This window comes from Aedes albopictus, chromosome 2 (assembly GCF_035046485.1).
Source record: "Aedes albopictus strain Foshan chromosome 2, AalbF5, whole genome shotgun sequence".
NCBI classification, from domain to species: Eukaryota; Metazoa; Arthropoda; class Insecta; order Diptera; family Culicidae; genus Aedes; species Aedes albopictus.
This window is the reverse complement of record NC_085137.1, coordinates 279,772,881-279,791,081: the sequence shown is the minus strand read 5'-3', so window position 1 is coordinate 279,791,081 and position 18,201 is coordinate 279,772,881. Positions and strand designations below refer to the sequence as shown.

The 18,201-nt window shown below is 44.0% G+C and overlaps 1 protein-coding gene across 1 annotated transcript; it reads left to right on the top strand.

The window, feature by feature from the left end:
* Positions 1 to 8,276: 8,276 nt before the first annotated feature.
* Positions 8,277 to 11,456, top strand: LOC134286600 (uncharacterized). The gene has a single exon (XM_062848233.1). It carries the CDS (start codon positions 8,277 to 8,279, stop codon positions 11,454 to 11,456), a length of 3,180 nt encoding a protein of 1,059 aa, XP_062704217.1.
* Positions 11,457 to 18,201: the final 6,745 nt, after the last annotated feature.

The following is an 18,201-nucleotide window of genomic DNA, read 5'->3' as shown; positions in this document are numbered from 1 at the left end:
GCACAAACGACATATTAGTTTGATTCAACTGCCTGTGTTAGTTGAAATTACTGAAATTTCCGTTTGTCTGTTCCCCTGATTTAACGGTTAAGTTCTACAAACATCCGTTTGAAATAACTGGTAAGATGGTTGTTTCATTTTGACAGTTGCGAAAACAACGGTTTTCGTTAGTTGTTTTAACCGACGCTTATGGTTTGATTCTAACAAATTACCGTTTGAAATGAACGATGAAGTTGGTTGAAAAAACAAACGCTATCAGTTGAAATTACCGCAATTTTCTTTTTTTTTTCTTTTTGAATTATATTTAAAGACATTTTTTTTTATTTTATTCATTTTTCGTTAAATATTTATTAGCCATTTATTAGCCAAAACAGAATCGGGTTACCGATGTACAATGTACATACTGGAGTGAGAGGTAGACACGATCGATAATGCTCCTTACTGCGAATTTATGCGCTTGGGAATATTTTTCGGGAAATCCATGTTGGGTGGCTGTCCTGGTCGAAGCTCTAGTGACGCCTACACACTTAAATTCAAAAATTGATCTCGGTAAACGGTTTGCCGAGAATCCAACAGCTGATATCTCGGTAAAATATTTACTGATTCTCGGTAAAATTTTTACCGAGATTTCGGAAAACCATTACCGACGTTCGGTGAACTTTGCCGAGATCTCGGTAAAAAGTTGGATTACCGAGATCTCGGCAAAGTTTTAACGACATCTCGGTAAAAATTTTACCGAGATTCAGTAAAAATTATTACGGGATTCTCGGCTGTTGGATTCTCGGCAATCCGTTTGCTGAGGTCGGCGATTTAATTTAAGTGTGTAGTGGGATATGATGTGCCCAGCTTGGTTTTTCCACTGTGAATTTCCATCGCTTCTTCAGCTGCGGTAGCGACTCCCTCCTAGAGCTTCTCTGATGAGGTTACTGTCGAGTCGCAAGATGGGATTTTCTGCATCATCTGTGTGGAATATGTGAGGTGTCTTCAATGATTTCTCGGCTACTATCTAAAATTCAAAGAAACAACATACCCAATTCAACAATTATTTACTAAATCAAAGAAAAATATAGAAATCTTACCTTCTGACAACGAAGTTGAAACGAATTATAATAACTTTTTCGGTTACTTTTGCCTCGCTTTTGCATCTATGCAACGAAATTGCGTCAGCCTTTGTATACACAATACCAACTTTGGGACGACAAGAGCTTGGTTGCTGCTGACGGTGAGGCGGGAAAACGGATAATAAAACAACCCAACAAATTTGTTTGTTTCGAACTAAAATGGCAGTAGATTTTTCGCCAACTAAAATATTAGTTTGACTCAACCGCCAAGCCGGTTGCATCTAACCAAAATTTCAGTTTGTTTACGTGAAGCAGAACAACCTACATTTTAGTAAATACAAACGCCTTGCTATAGTTGAAAACAACAAATCGTTGGTTTGAAACTACAAATACTGTTCATAACTTCGGGTGGTAGAAACAACTAATAGTGTGGTTGTTTCAAACCGAAACCAATGATTTGGAACAAACAATATGCATGTTAAAACTACTATTTCATTAGTTTGGAATTCAACCAACGTGTTAGTTGTTTCAAACTGGATTGATTTTTCTCCGTGCAGAAATGAAAGTATCCAGCTTTTTACGCTGTTGAGAGGGGTGATTCATTTTTGACAAATCTTCCCGACAGCCCTTGCAGCATCACAGTTCCGAAAATTTCAGTTCACTGCTTCACATTTGTCAAAAATTTGCACCGGATGTTACCATTGTTACCAGCACAACAAACACAATGCAGCGTTCATATAAAATGGTTGCAGGATTGGAGAAACTGCCTGAAGATTCCCGGAAGATTTGTTGGGAAAATTCCCAGTGGGGATCTCGTAGAGTAGACCCCGGAAAAAATGCAAGAGGTTTTAACTGCTCTTCATGCTAAATTACTGCAGAGACGCTAAATTATTGCAGGATTTCTTGTTTGATGAGAAGTGGGAAACATTGTCAGAGGGTTCTCGGAAAGACCTACTTCAGAATTCCCCAAGAAAAACTGCTGGAAGATTCTAGGAAGGAAATGGTGAATGCAGTGAAAATTTTAGATTCCTTCAGGAGTTCACTCCTGAGAGTTCAAGAGATTCCTCCAGTAATTTCCTCCGGAGACTCCTTCATAAATTGCCACCGGGGATTCCTCCACCGAGGATTGCTCTGGGAATTTCCTTCGAGGATTGCTCCAGGAAGTCCAATCGAGGAATTCCCCAAGAATTCCCACTGATTATTGCACCAGGTACACTAACCGGGGATTGCTACAGAAAACTCCACCGGAATCCCACGACGGGACTTCCTTGGGCAATCAGCGGTGGGCATTCTTGAAGTAATCCTATACGGACACCAACACAATCCACAACCCGGTGAAGAGGAGCTTCACATGGAAACTGAAGGGAAATCCAGGTTATGTAAGAGAACCTGGTCAAACGGGAAGCGAGGGTGTTCCAGATTCGCAAAGTGATTCCGGCGGTCATATCGTACGAAAACCCCGAGGAAGAAGTGAAGGTGCTCCGAGTCCGCATAGTGCAGCTCCGGCTGGTTAAGCCACTCCACGAGGGCCAAGGGTGGGCCACGAGTAGGACATAGTTAGGGCTGTAGGGACGATAGACACAGTCATCTCGTAATAAAAACCGTCAATCGCAATCCATTGTTTTCCCTCCTCTTGCGAAGCCTCAGCGGGAAGAATAAACGCGGAGTGTGCTGGAGCTGGTAGTCCTTGGGAATGCGCGGACGTAACAAAGGATAGTTACATTTCTTCGGTGTCTACAGTTAAAGGTGGCGGGCAGCGATCACAAGTCTAAAAAGAAATAATTTTTAGTTCATAACAAATGTTACCAATGTTATTACTGGCGAAACAAGCTCATGGTGAAAATTTTTGACATTTCGGGAGCAATGAACTGAAATTTTCGGCTACTGTGTTGCTGCATGGGCTGTCGGCAAGATTTGTCAAAAAATAATCACCCCTCATCAAGCGTAAAAAGCTGGATACACGGAATTACTATTATTTATGCATTTTGTATCCGCATCTCTTTCACTCTCCTTCTGTTTTCATGCTATCTGCCGTTTAGCCTGGGTTGAAGAGAAGTGTTTCGTCAACCCAGGTGAAGCACCAGATAGTATGAAAACAGAAAGAGAGTGAGAGAGATGCGGATAGAAAATGCATAAATAATAGTAATTCCATGTATACTTTTATTTCTGAGTGTACCAAAACGCGCCGTACCAAAAACGATGATGGGTAGAGCGGCGATGTACCGAGTTTGACAGCTGTGTCACGAAATTACACGCAGAAAAATAAATTGTAAGCACAATTAAATTCTAGTTCAAATCAAACAATTTTTCAGTTTGCTATAGCGACAAACTGATTTCTAGTTAAAACTGAACTGTTCCATTGTTTGATAATACAAATATTTTCATTTGCCGAAATTTTTGACAGTTTGTTAGAACAAACACAGATTTGGTAGTTTCAACATAAAATACCGGATTGTTTTAAACGACTGCACTTTTGCCTCTAACAAAGCCGGAATGTGATTGTGTTGGTGATGGCTGCTCCTGCGGCAGCTCGGAAATCTATTTTTAGACACTCGAAAAAAAAAAGAAAAAAGGCGAAACCGACCAACTTTTTGTGAATGTTGTCTTGAGTGCCTGCGCGTTATCCATCACGGCCAAAACCGCACTTGAAAGTTGTAGTGATGGATTTGCTACACTTTCTTCGTTGTGGCGATGTTGGGGTAAGAATTTTAAAGATGTGTGAGTGCTTCCGGGTCATGTTTGTGGTCCTCATTTTGTTGATACAAATGAAGTTTTTAACGTTATATGGAATGATGGAAATTGGTTGTTCTGATCGATAAACTCTACGTAAGAACAAAGAAATATAACTTTGGAATAAGTAAATGGTCAGTTTGAGAATCAACCATGTGTTTTATTGTTTTAAACAAGCCTCATTTTTCTGCGTGTAGTCTATGGTGTCACCACACTGAATTCGACTCACTTTGGAAACACAAACTGGAACAGCTCAAAAGAGAGTAAATCGCTGACACACATCTCTGTCTTTCTCTTCTTGGCGTAACGTCCTCATTGGGACAAAGCCAGCTTCTCAGCTTAGTGTTCTATGTTGAGTTGATACAGGAAAGGGCGAACTGGCAACCCTGGACACCAACGAAAGGGCTGTCAACGTCAACGATGTCAGTCATCCACATTGACGGCTGTCATAGGAGATCATTTCCGCTAAACACGTTGTCCATTGCTGAAGAACGTAGTGAGAGTAATATCTAGCGCGCATCAGTTATACAGTTTTTACAGTTGCAGTTGAATTTCTAGATTCAGTTTAAATAAGGGCGAAAATAACATGAGAGAGTTCTCTTCGTCGACTCTCTCTTCTTCAAATTAAAGTGACACGATGCAAGTATGGTTGCACTTTATGGTCATAAATCGCTAAGTTGCGATGCAATCTAGCGTCTAAGTGTAAAAAAGTTCGATTGAATTTGCATCTTGTCACTTTAATTTGCAGAAGAGAGAGTCGATGAAGAGAACTCTCTCATGTTACTTTCGCCCTTATTTAAACTCAATCTAGATTTATTTGAGGTAGTGTTTGATTATGAAGTTAATATATAGTTTATTAATCTGATCGTGACTTTTAGTGAAAATTAAGGCCAATTTAGGTGGAAACAACTCAAGGTTGAATTCCACGGTAATCCCTTCAGAAGTGAGGTTAGTTACGAATAATGTCTGGAAAATTAATAAGTGTAATAACCGATTAAATCCGTAGCTCCTAGGGTAGTGGTCCGAGTACCTGAAACGAGAAGAAACCTGGAAAGAAAACCTGAAAAGAAAGTAAGAGTAGTTCGATAATTAAAATTAAAACCGTTGAAATATAAAACAAATTTAGGTGCTGCTGTAATTGGCGCTTGAAAGGGAACAGCGGCGTGAGCGAGCTAAGGCCCACCAAATTGTAAGAAATCGTAGATCTATTTGAGATGAATTGTACTTACCATTAAATTGTATGATTTCAGTTGAAGCTTACCCAATACAGTTCGCTATCAAAACGGCACGCCTTTGATTCGCACCCCTCCCCTTGACAAACCATCAAAATTCGTGTGCAATGGCAGGACAACACGACGACCGCCCTACGGGGGGCTGCATTGGCTGTCAGCGACCGGATGAGGTGGAAGACATGGTCCAGTGCGACCATTGCGACGTGTGGAGCCATTACACTTGCGCGGGGGTGGACGAGAACATCGCCAACCACTCTTGAGTTTGCGGCCACTGCACCGGCCGGCAAAGCGACGATGCTATCACCGTACATAGTGCGTCCAGTCACCGTAGTACGTCGTCGGTGTTCTCCGTTTGTTTGAGTCAGATGGTGGAACGACAACAGCTCGAACGCACCCGTATGGAGATAGAGCTACAGCGCCGTCATTTGGATGAGCAGCAACAGCTTATCGACAAGGTGCTCGATGGAGCCGATGCGAAGGGCAATCGCGATGATGGTTTCCCATGCGAAGAGACCAATGCGTTAACTTCGCCGTCGTCCAACAAGCGACTCAAAACGCCACCTCCTCCTGGCGCTCCTCTAGTACCGAAACCCCGCCGGTCATTGCCACCGACTGAGACACCGAGGACAACAGTACCGGTTGTGGTTTCTATTCCTCTCTCGGTGCTCGAACCAGGTACCGTAGAATCTTTGAAGCGCAAGAAAGATCCCCAAGTGGCAATGAAGGAGCTCAAGAAACGGGTTGAGCAGTGCGAGCAGCGCGCCAATCCTACTCCTGAACAACTTGCCGATCTCCAAGCCCAATTGGAAATGTGCCGAAAGCTTCTGGAACGTTTCCAGGCCAACAAGCAACCCGCTGAGCGGGGTCAACAAACGGAGCCGTCTCAGCCGAATCCAGCGGCGGAAATATCGGGTGTGCAGAAACCTACTGGCACCATTCCGAAAGCGAGCCGGACATTACCAACGATTCCGGACGAGTCCGGAGCAGTTGGTGGAGCATTTCGGCCGGATCATGTCTGGCCACTTAAGGTCCCGGTAAGCCAAACGGGTTCCTTTTCGGTAAGTCAACCAAATGCTCCGTTGCGCCCGATGGAGAATCCAGGTAAGCGTCAAGCCTTGAGTAAATTCCTAGAAAATACGAACCAACATGACATTAGCTATTGCCCCACGACCGACATTCCAATTTCCCGTGTGCAGCTGCGAAACGACGCGCGCCCGGAAAAAAGACAGACTCCTCCTATTTATCCCCGAGAGCAGCTGCGAGACTCATTCGCGCCCTCCAACAACGATTCGTACAATTTCGTACGCGAACTAAATTCAACCAGCCTGCCTTTAAGGGAACCTCCCACGCGCGCGGTTGAATCGTCTCAGACCCCTCGTCAGTCAGATAGTGTTCAACACAACCCAACAATTCCCAACCACGAACTAGTACGTCCAACGCAGCAGCAGCTAGCAGCTAGGCAGTCCCTGGCTAAGGAACTCCCCCGATTTTCTGGCGATCCCGCGGAGTGGCCGATATTTATCTCCAGCTACCGCTACACCACCGAAGCTTGCGGATTCTCAGATGGGGAGAATATGCTCCGTCTTCAGCGATGTTTATCGGGACCAGCGCTCGAAACAGTACGCAGCCGATTAGTGTTACCTGCAGCTGTACCCCAAGTCATCGAAACCCTCCGAATGCGATTCGGCAGACCGGAGTTGCTAATTAATGCTCTACTCCGGAAGGTTCGCGAGATTCCGGCTCCAAGGTCCGACAAACTGGAAGGACTAATCGACTTCGGCATGGCAGTGCAAGCGTTGTGCGACCACATTGAGGCTGCCAACGAACGTGCCCATCTTTCCAACCCATCGCTGCTTCAGGAATTAGTGGCAAAGCTTCCCGCGGATCAACGAAAGATGTGGGCCGGATATAGACGGGGATTTCAGCAAGTGGACCTCAAAACCTTCGGCGATTACATGACGTGGTGCAGGATGCCACAAGTGTGGTGACCTTCGAACCGGACGTGAAACGCAGCGGCGCCCGCGACCGTCCGAAGAACAAGGGATTCGTCAACTCTCATGCGAAGGAACCATCGGAACCCGTGAAATCATCCCACGAGCCGAAAGACGAGTCGAAGCAGTTCAACTGTGCATATTGCAAAAGAGAAGGTCATCGGGTTCGCGAATGCCAGGCATTCAGGTACCTACACGTCGACGATCGCTGGAAGCAAGTACGGTCACTCGGCCTATGCCAGAATTGTCTTTTTAACCACGGAAGACGTGGGTGCCGAGGACGGAAAACCTGTGACATTGACGGCACCATCCGCTCCTGCATTCCTCCAAGGGCCCTCAACGATCTTCTGATGCCTTGGTTCAGGTGGCAGAGAATCACACCCATCGTCACCTTACTTCCGGAACCCTATTCCGAATTATTCCGGTAACGTTGCACGGCATGAGCAAGTCAATCGATACGTTCGCTTTCCTCGACGAAGGTTCGGATCTAACCTTGGTGGAGAATGATCTGGTGGCCTCGCTAGGAATAAAGGGGACGCAACTACCATTATGTTTCCGTTGGACCGGGAACACTTCAAGAGTGGAGAAGAATTCGCAGCAGATAACGATCGAAATCGCTGGTCTCGGGCAGGAAAAACGGCATAAACTGCTTAATGCGAGAACCGTGACCAACCTTGGCCTACCCGGTCAAAGTTTCCAAGTGGATGAGACTGCACAACAGCACAGACACCTGAAGGGAATTCCAATTACCAGTTATCAAAATGCGGTACCCAAAATTCTGATCGGGGTGGACAATTTGCGACTAGCATTACCGCTGAAAGAACGAGAAGGTGACGGAACAGCGCCAGTTGCAGTGAAAACCAGGCTGGGGTGGTGCGTCTACGGCCCGCGAGGAACCAGCAGACAGGAATCGTATAGCTTCCACGTGTGCGAATGTTCCTGCGATGAAGAACTCCACGAAGCGGTGAAGAAATTCTACGCTGTCGAAGAAGCGAGTTCGACGCCAGCGCAAACCTCTCTGGCAAAGGAAGATGAGAGAGCGCTAGCTATCATGGAAGCTACGACCCAGAGAGTGGGTGACCGGTTTGTGACCGGGCTTATTTGGCGAGAAGATGAAGTAGAGTTTCCATTTTATGGCAGTGCGCCGACTGGAGTGCCTCGAACGAAGGATGGACCGCGACCCTGGACTGAAGGAGAATCTTCACCGGCAAATCGGTGAATACCAGAACAAAGGCTATGCGCACAAGCTCACAACTAAGGAGATGAAAGCAGCAGATCCGAAGCGAATCTGGTATCTCCCAGTCGGAGCGGTTATGAATCCCAAGAAACCGGGGAAAGTCCGAGTCATCTGGGACGCTGCGGCCAAGGTGAACGGCGTATCGTTAAACAGCAAGCTCCTCAAAGGCCCGGATCAACTGACGTCTCTTCCGGCAATACTTTTTCGCTTTCGGTTGTATGGGGTGGCCGTTACTTCGGATATCCAAAAGATGTTCGATCAAATCCGAATTCGTAAAGAAGACAGGGACTCTCAACGTTTCCTATGGCGTGCAAAGCCGACCGATGCTCCCACGGTCTACGTGATGGACGTAGCTACATTTGGAAGCACTTGCTCACCGGCGTCAGCGCAATTTATCAAGAACCGGAATGCGGAACTACACAGCGAGCTCTATCCAGAGGCGGCAAAAGCGATTGTCGACGACCACTACGTCGACGATTATTTGGCGAGTTTTAGCTCATGGGAACAGGCAGCAAAGGTGACATGCGATCTGCGGCTCGTGCATGGCAACGGCGGATTCAACTTGCACAACTGGCGGTCTAATAGTGCCTCGGTTCTAGAAGCGCTGGGAGAGGCACCTCTTGCGTCGGTCAAGCAGATAAGTTTGGCTGACAGCGAGAAAACCGAAAGAGTTCTCGGAATGCTGTGGAGTCCTTCGAGCGACGAACTGAGCTTCTCTACCCAGATGAGTGAAGAAGTCCAATCCCTGATCAATACAGTCACGAGACCGACGAAAAGGCAAGTGTTGCGTTGCGTGATGACCCTATTCGACCCTTTAGGATTGCTCTCGCCATTCATCATTCACGGAAAGGTCTTGATCCAGGACCTATGGCGAGCAGGCACTTCGTGGGATGAGCAAGTCAATGAAGCAATCTACGCGAAGTGGCACAGATGGGTGCAGATGATCGGTTACATCGCGGATATACGAATCCCGCGGTGCTACTTCCGAAACGCCGACCAGTACACGTACCAAAACTCAGAGCTCCACGTTTTTGTCGACGCAAGCGAGGTTGCGTACTCTTGCGCGATTTATCTACGCACTCAAAGTGAGGGTGGTGACTCACAATGTTGTCTAATCGCCGCTAAATCGAAAGTCGCCCCGCTGAAGCCCTGGTCAATTCCGAGACTCGAGCTGCAAGGCTGTGTCTTGGGAGTACGATGGTCGAAATTCGTCAAGTCAGAACTCAATATTCCCATATCTGAGATGGTGTTCTGGTCAGATCCCAGAACGGCTTTGGCCTGGATCAAATCCGACCCAAGGAATTATCGACAATTCGTCTCGTTCAGAGTAGGAGAGATTCTGGAGCATACAACTTCGAACGACTGGCGGTGGGTACCGTCGAAGGCCAATCCGGCGGATGAGGCTACCAAGTGGGGAAGCGGCCCGTATTTCGATAGAAATAGCAAGTGGTTTCAAGGACCACATTTTCTGCGACTTCCGGAGAACGAATGGCCTCGTTCGAGCGATCAAGTGTCTACTACCAGCGAAGAAATGCGTGCATCGATTCTGTACCACTGTTCCTTCGAATCCCCGATAGATTTCGACAGATTTTCATCGTGGAATCGAATGCTGCGAGCGATAGCGTACGTCTTGAGATTCCTGAACAACTCGAATAAGAAGCGATCATTGCGCACTGGGCAGCTATCCCAAACAGAACTCCAATTAGTGGAAGTAACACTCTTCAAAGCGGTGCAGCGTGAAACATACCCTGACGAGATCACGGCGTTATGCAACAAGGCACCGAACGAGAGTGGGCAGGAGGTCATAGGAAAACATAGCTCGATCTTCCAGCTGTTGCCGATGCTGGACAACAGCGGTCTGCTGCGCGAGCGTGGACGGATCGGGTCTGCTGAAGATATACCGTTTAATGTACGCCATCCGATTATCCTTCCTAGGAACCACCGAGCTACCGAGCTGCTGGTGTTAGATTATCACCAACGTTGCCAGCATGGGAACTCTGAGACAGTGGTGAATGAGATACGCCAATTCTACAACATCCCAAGACTGCGATCGGTGGTGAAGAAAATTTGTCGGGACTGCGCACTGTGTAAAGTTCGCCGAGCCAGGCCAGCTATACCACCGATGGCGCCACTTCCTGCGGCGCGACTTGCCCACCATGAACGAGCGTTTACCTACACTGGTGTGGATTATTTCGGGCCGCTGGTAGTCAAGCTGGGAAGATCCAATGTGAAGCGGTGGATTGCATTATTCACTTGCCTAACAGTACGTGCTGTTCACTTGGAAGTAGCGTATACATTATCAACCGAGTCCTGCATATCCTGCGTTCGCCGATTCGTTGGCCGCCGAGGACCGCCCGCCGAGTTCTTCAGCGACAACGGGACAAATTTCCAAGGGGCGGATCGAGTGCTGCGACATCAAATTAGTCAGGGACTGTCTACAACGTTCACCGGTACCAACACCAAATGGAACTTTATTCCGCCAGGAGCACCCCACCTGGGCGGAGCGTGGGAGCGCTTAGTTCAGTCGGTGAAGGCAGCCATGCAAGAAGCATATTCGGAGGGAAAGCTCAACGACGAGGGACTGCAGACGCCGGTCGTGGAGGCTGAAAGATTGGTCAACTCAAGGCCTCTGACGTATTTGCCACTAGAAGCTGAGGAATCCGAGGCGATAACGCCCAATCACTTTTTGCTGCTTAGCTCTAACGGATTGAAACCTCATAGTGGGGAAAACGATGCTTCAGAACACGGACACTATCCCGAGTTGGTCCGTCGCGAAATACTTGGAAGAACATGGGAGCTGATTCAACGCCAGCTGGATGTATTCTGGAAGCGCTGGTTGGTTGAATACCTGCCGGTGATTCGTCGGCATCCAAAGTGGTTCGAGGAAACTCGAATGCTACGAGCAGGAGACTTGGTCATGGTAGCTGAGCTGACAAAGCAAAATGAATGGGAGCGTGGACGGGTCGTCCGTACTGTCCCAAGTCCGGACGGCCGACATCGACGAGCGTTTGTGCAGATAGGGAGGAAAACTCTGCTGAGACCTGTGTCACGGTTAGCCCTACTCGACCTGAGAGATGACAGTGAAGGTCCGGAGATCTCCGGACTACACCCGGGGGAGGCTGTTGATGCAGGAAAGGGCGAACTGGCAACCCTGGACACCAACGAAAGGGCTGTCAACGTCAACGATGTCAGTCATCCACATTGACGGCTGTCATAGGAGATCATTTCCGCTAAACACGTTGTCCATTGCTGAAGAACGTAGTGAGAGTAATATCTAGCGCGCATCAGTTATACAGTTTTTACAGTTGCAGTTGAATTTATTTGAGGTAGTGTTTGATTATGAAGTTAATATATAGTTTATTAATCTGATCGTGACTTTAGGTGAAAATTAAGGCCAATTTAGGTGGAAACAACTCAAGGTTGAATTCCACGGTAATCCCTTCAGAAGTGAGGTTAGTTACGAATAATGTCTGGAAAATTAATAAGTGTAATAACCGATGAAATCCGTAGCTCCTAGGGTAGTGGTCCGAGTACCTGAAACGAGAAGAAACCTGGAAAGAAAACCTGAAAAGAAAGTAAGAGTAGTTCGATAATTAAAATTAAAACCGTTGAAATATAAAACAAATTTAGGTGCTGCTGTAATTGGCGCTTGAAAGGGAACAGCAGTGTGAGCGAGCTAAGGCCCACCAAATTGTAAGAAATCGTAGATCTATTTGAGATGAATTGTACTTACCATTAAATTGTATGTTTTCAGTTGAAGCTTACCCAATACAGTTCGCTATCAAAACGGCACGCCTTTGATTCGCACCCCTCCTTTTGACAGTTCTATGAGCACTTCCACAGTTATTAACTGAGAGCTTCCTCTGCCAATGACCATTTTGCATGCGTATATCGTGTGGCAGGCACGAAGATACTCTATGCCCAAGGAAGTCAAGGAAATTTCCTTTACGAAAAGATCCTGGACCGACCGGGAATCGAACCCATCACCCTCAGCATGGTCATGCTGAATATCCGTGCGTTTACCGCCTCGGTTATAGGGGCCCTCGCTGACACACTATAGACACTATAGATTCCATAGACTCGCGAAGGCGAAGACAACTGTAGCCAAACGAACTGTCAGTTCGTGTAGCCAAACGAGCATGACGTCACGATTTCAATAGCGACAATGGATTGCGTGACGTCATATTCGCTTGGTACACTCTAAATTCACGCACGAAAAAAAATTTCCATATTGAATGTATAAGAAAATGTTATACTTCTTTGCCATTTCGTTCTCCATTTAAATATCATTTGGGAGTGTATTATGAAGCATAACATACAACGAATAAAATGTATAAGTTTTACTTATGAATGTCATTCACTGTTTTTAATAACTTGCATTAGAAATCTTATAGAATGTATGCGTCAAATCTTATGAACCTTATTACAGTATATTTTGATTATAGATACTTATCAATTTAATTTCGCGTTGAAAAAATAATAAGGCTTAACTTGGTATCAATAAAAATAGTTTTATTTCATCGGTTAAATCACCATTACCACTTAGACGCTAAACTAAACGAACCTGAATATGCTCCACGACCCTCCCACATCAGCTCCACACTGCGGAGTCATCTTTTCCCGTAGCATTGCACTGCCTTTTGCTCCCACTGCAGCTGAACTTCTACCAGATCCCAATGCGGTGCAGTTGACGACCCTTTTCCGCTCTCCGGCGTAAATTCATGATCCTGAAGGCAGTGTTGCGAAACTTGTGCTCACGAGTAAAAAATACTCACTCACCTTACTTATTTGTGAGTAATGCTCACGCTGTGAGTTACTCGCGTATGAGTATACTCACGCGTGAGTAATAACGTCATACTCTCGCGTGAGTATTACTCACGCGAGAGTATGACGTCATTACTCACGCGTGAGTTACTCATTTTACTCACGGTGAGTTTAGTGAGTACGTTATTTTTCTTGGTTTGAAATGATGTTTTCGTTTGTTCTGTACTGCAATGGTGATTATTTATATACTAGGCACAGTTTTCGAGGAAAGGTGGATCCGCTCGAGAGCTTTGGCACCATATATGGCTAAAAACTCTTATTGTTTACCTACGCATGCAAAGTAATATTATCAATTAGGAAATCTCTATACACTGAAATAAATTTTGTTGTGGAAACTACCGATTCCATAGTAAAATTACTAACCGTACCTATGATTCTCAACCGACAACAATTTCCAGTTAATTCTACTAAAACACTGTCAACTTAACTACACGGTAAAAATTCTGCACGCTCAATGTAAGGGAAAAATCCCTTAACTATTCAACATCCCAATCAGCATAATCAGAAAGGCTTTTCCTTTGAAATCGCAATGCTGTCAGTGTTGATTTGATAGCCAAAACAAACCCACCGGAGAAATCAACTAAAAATCACTTCAATTTGCACTAGTGTACAAAGCAGTACGATCCAAAGTGAAAAGCTGTTGATTTGATAATGACTGTTTTGGGTATGAAAGTAAATATAGATGACAGGTGGTTGAAAGTGTTTCGCTCTGAATCGAACCTCTGTAACAGGTGTGAAGTAGTGTAGTGGTAAAACAGATGATCGTGAATCTCAAGGTCCTGGTATCGAATCTGGGTGCGGTTAGCATCACTTTTTTTAGTTCTATATTCGAATTCAAAACATTGTCAACAACGAATTGAAGTGAAGTTCAATTAAAATTGAAGAGGCATTGGATGTTCCTTTTCGAATGATATTTAATTGATAACAAACTGATTAAACAGTAGTGCGAATTCAAGTGCCAATCCGTTCATATCACAGTGCAGATTTTTTACCGTGTAGCCGGGCAGTTAACATTACTAAAAATAATCTTAATTTAACAAATGAGCATTGTATTTTTGACCACACTGTGTTGTAAAATGCGTGTCCGGGAAAAATTAACAATGTTTTGTTGTTGAGACGACTACGCTTTTAGTTGAATTTACTACAATGCATTGTATTTTCAAGCATATTTCAGTTACCTTAACAGATTTTGTTGTCGGTTGAGAATCATAGGTACGGTTAGTAATTTTACTATGGAATCGGTAGTTTTCACAACAAAATTTATTTCAGTGTATTGCTGTGTGCGTTCAAGATGCAAACGGTGCCCAAATGCGCTTCAAATGCGGTAACACAATGCTTCCAAGGGCAACTTAGCAACCATGGTCAATATCACCGCCACCCTGGGATCAAAAAGCTCCCGTTGACATCGGGTTACTTGTTAGAAAATCTTACCGCATTTGGTGCTCCCGCATTTGATATTTGCATTGCGAATGCACACAGCAATACTTCGCCACACTTTGTTAAGGGTATAACCAGCGGGGCAGCGCGGACGTCAACCACGAATAGATGTGCCGTAGTCCACATGAATTTGACATGTTTGGGAAATTGACACTTTTGGGCACTCTGACAGATCTGGGATGTGTACGAAATTTGCGAATTAGTCATTACCATAAGTTATTACTTAAGTAAAACGTGTAAAACTAGCAAAAGGTTACCAAAATTTTGGCGTGCAATCGTTCGAAATTACACGACAACGTGAAGATAGTAAATAAATCAGTAAGAAATTGTGTAATGCATCAATTTTCAGCACAAACAATTTTGAACGTGATGATGATTAACCTGGGCTTGTTAGGGGAATATCTGTAAATAAAAAGAAAATCGCGTTAAGTACTGTTCCTTTGAATTCCACTAAGAATTTGCATCCTTTGACAGATACGTATTTCGACCTCAACTGTAAGGTCGTCTTCAGTGTCTTGTCAAGTACAAGACACTGAAGACGACCTTACAGTTGAGGTCGAAATACGTATCTGTCAAAGGATGCAAATTCTTAGTGGAATTCAAAGGAACAGTACTTAACGCGATTTTCTTTTTATTTAATTTTGAACGTGTTTTTGTTGTGAGCTACGGTGATTTTGCCTTTTGCTGGCCCCCTGGGTATAACTTTTTTCGCATACGTCGGGTCACTTTACGGTATTCAATAAAAATGTTTGGCATATATTTACCTACCTTCAAATAAAAAATGGTAGGGTCAATTGGCTTCTTTAGCGTTGTTGAGATAATTCCATATTCTGAATCTGCATGCCAAACTGAGCCGAAATCCAAATTTTCATGAATTTTGGTGCCCGGGAACCTGTTTAAAAATCAATTTGAAGTTTGTATGGGAGCGATTTGTCGAATCACCCCTCGTCGCATTTTGTACTGGGTGGAGCTGTCAAACAGTTACCCAGCTGTCAAAAGGTGATTTTGAAAATTCTCTTTGAAATTGATTTTAGGTATCAAAATAACGTTCTAAAAATCTGCAAAAAATCATAGTGGCTCAGAAAAAGGTGCTCTTTCGTATAAAATCAAAAAATCGATACATTTTTCTTAATTTAAAAACCCAATTACAGCATCTCCTAGGTCGAAACATTTAAAACTTTTCTTTTCTGCATACATTTGATTGTTTTTTCCCATATGGCTAGTTTCTAATACTGTGCAAAAAGATAGGGTATGTAATGGCCAAATAGTGGTTTCGCTTCAAAATTACTTGAGCAGGCAAGTAAGAAAAAACACTGGTAACGCCTCCCTTGTAAACCTAAAAGAGCTGTAGTTTTTCTGCGCGGAAAAATAGTCCGTTCTATAATTCCGTAAGGAAAAGTAACAGTTTTGCCTCATACTAAATACTTGATCAGTTTGTAATTTAAATTTTACAAAAATTAGTAAATTTACTTGAGTGCTCTACTTTCGAACATGAAACTTAAACACTAAACGCACCCAGCAAAGCAAAAACCAGCAAAACGAATTGTTGATTTTTAAGCAATTTTTTGCTAGAACCCGGTACAACTTTGTGCCCTATTGCTGAATGTTTCTTAACAAATTGCTCAGACTTGATAGAATTTGAACAATACTTTATTGGAACTTATGGGTGACAAAAGGAACAAATTCTGAAGGAATCTCATGAGCTTTTTCAAGTCTTAGTTTTTTTTCATATAAAAATGGACCACCCTAATCATATGAACCTCGGACCTAAAAAAAACTGCCGAGCAAATTACTACCAGTAATATGGCCAGAAATCACACCCAGGTAACCAATAAGCAGCTAAAATGGCATTAATTCAGCACTATGCGCCTTTACAGCAGGTAATTAAATGCTAGTCTGCTGCTATCGAACTGTCAAATCGGCTACCAATCGAGCACACCACACGATTCCGTAAAATAACTTTTTCTATCTCTGCCAACCCCCTGAAGGAAGCGTTAGTTCTTGAAGCCGCCGCCTTTGGTGGGGTATCACGGGCTCGTTTACGAAATTTCAGCCTGCCTTTCAATCTGCTACGTGCGGAAGCGAACTTCGTCGTACGAATTATCGTGCATTTGAGAAACGATCGTTTACACATTTGTTCAATGCGTTTAGTGTTCTTTGTTAAATTTACAAGACGCACAAACATGAGAATACATTTCGTCCATTTAAAACAACGCTGAACTCAATCATATGTGAATGTCACGCCTGCACTAACAGAAAAATCACTGTTTTCAGCTTAATGCAACCGCCCATTCAAATCAGTACCACGTCCTGCACCAAATTTTTGGCTTCACGCCAGAGTTATATCTCTGTCTACAAGAGGTTTAAGTTCAAACAAAAGCCCTCACGTTGAGCTGTTGGGCTCAAAGGGGACCTCTTCAGGACCGCTCTTAACGGAGCGCTTAGAACTAGCAGTAAGTTACAATTCACTAGAATAAAAAAAAATAGCAATAGAATTATTGACAAGCAACCTTGTCTACTGATTCAATACATTCACCCCATTAAAACATACCATTTTAATGTTTGATAGGATTCCAAGCCTTAAGATACATTTTAGATTACCGTATGAATATGAGTAAAGCATACTCGTGAGTGAGTATGTGCACGTCAATACACACGAGTGAGTGTGAGTTGTACAGCGCTTACTCAAATGCGAGTAATACTCACGGTGAGTTTAAGGTGTACTGCTCATACTCATGAGTGAGTTTGACTTGATGTGTGAGTACTCGCTCATTTCGCAACACTGCCTGAAGGCTGAGCCGCTCTCGAGATGGCAATAACCATGACGGAGATGGCTCTCTAGCTGCGCCCCCAAATCCTTGCCCATATCAAGGAACTAGAATACCGGAATATGTATTGCGACAGGAACTTTCTCGGGATCGTGTTCCAGGCTGATGGCTTTTTTCGGGGATGGAGGATACTCTATCGAAGAGAAAAGATATGTTAGCATTCTGCAGCATGCAGAAATGATGATAATTTATGTATGATACTTACCGTGATCTTCAAGTACTCGATTTTCGCGCAATTTGCTCTGCCATTTGCTGAGCTGAGCAAGAAAAAAACACATTTCTTTTCGTGCCGAAACAAAGTGATGATCACAATCTGAGAGGGAGGAGACAGCTCACTGACAGCCACGATGTTTACATGTCTTCTTCTTACTTCTTTTTACAACTTTTAGCGCCGCACAATGGTTTGAAAATATATTATTGGTCAAAAATGAATTGCATATTAAGTTCGATGCGACAGAGCATGGAAAATAAATGGATTCGTTGCGCTGGTCGTGGGAAACTGATCATTATTATTTTATCTTTTTTAAATACAACAAACGGAGCAAAATTTTGATAATATCTTTTGGATATTTGGCCACTCCACACCTGAGAGGGAGGAGACAGCTCACTGACAGCCACGATGTTTACATGTCTTCTTCTTACTTCTTTTTACAACTTTTAGCGCCGCACAATGGTTTGAAAATATATTATTGGTCAAAAATGAATTGCATATTAAGTTCGATGCGACAGAGCATGGAAAATAAATGGATTCGTTGCGCTGGTCGTGGGAAACTGATCATTATTATTTTATCTTTTTTAAATACAACAAACGGAGCAAAATTTTGATAATATCTTTTGGATATTTGGCCACTCCACACCATC

What these genes read in the sequence shown, in the direction of transcription:
- LOC134286600 (XM_062848233.1), top strand. Translation starts at nt 8,277, where the DNA reads ATGAAAGCAGCAGATCCGAAGCGAATCTGGTATCTCCCAGTCGGAGCG.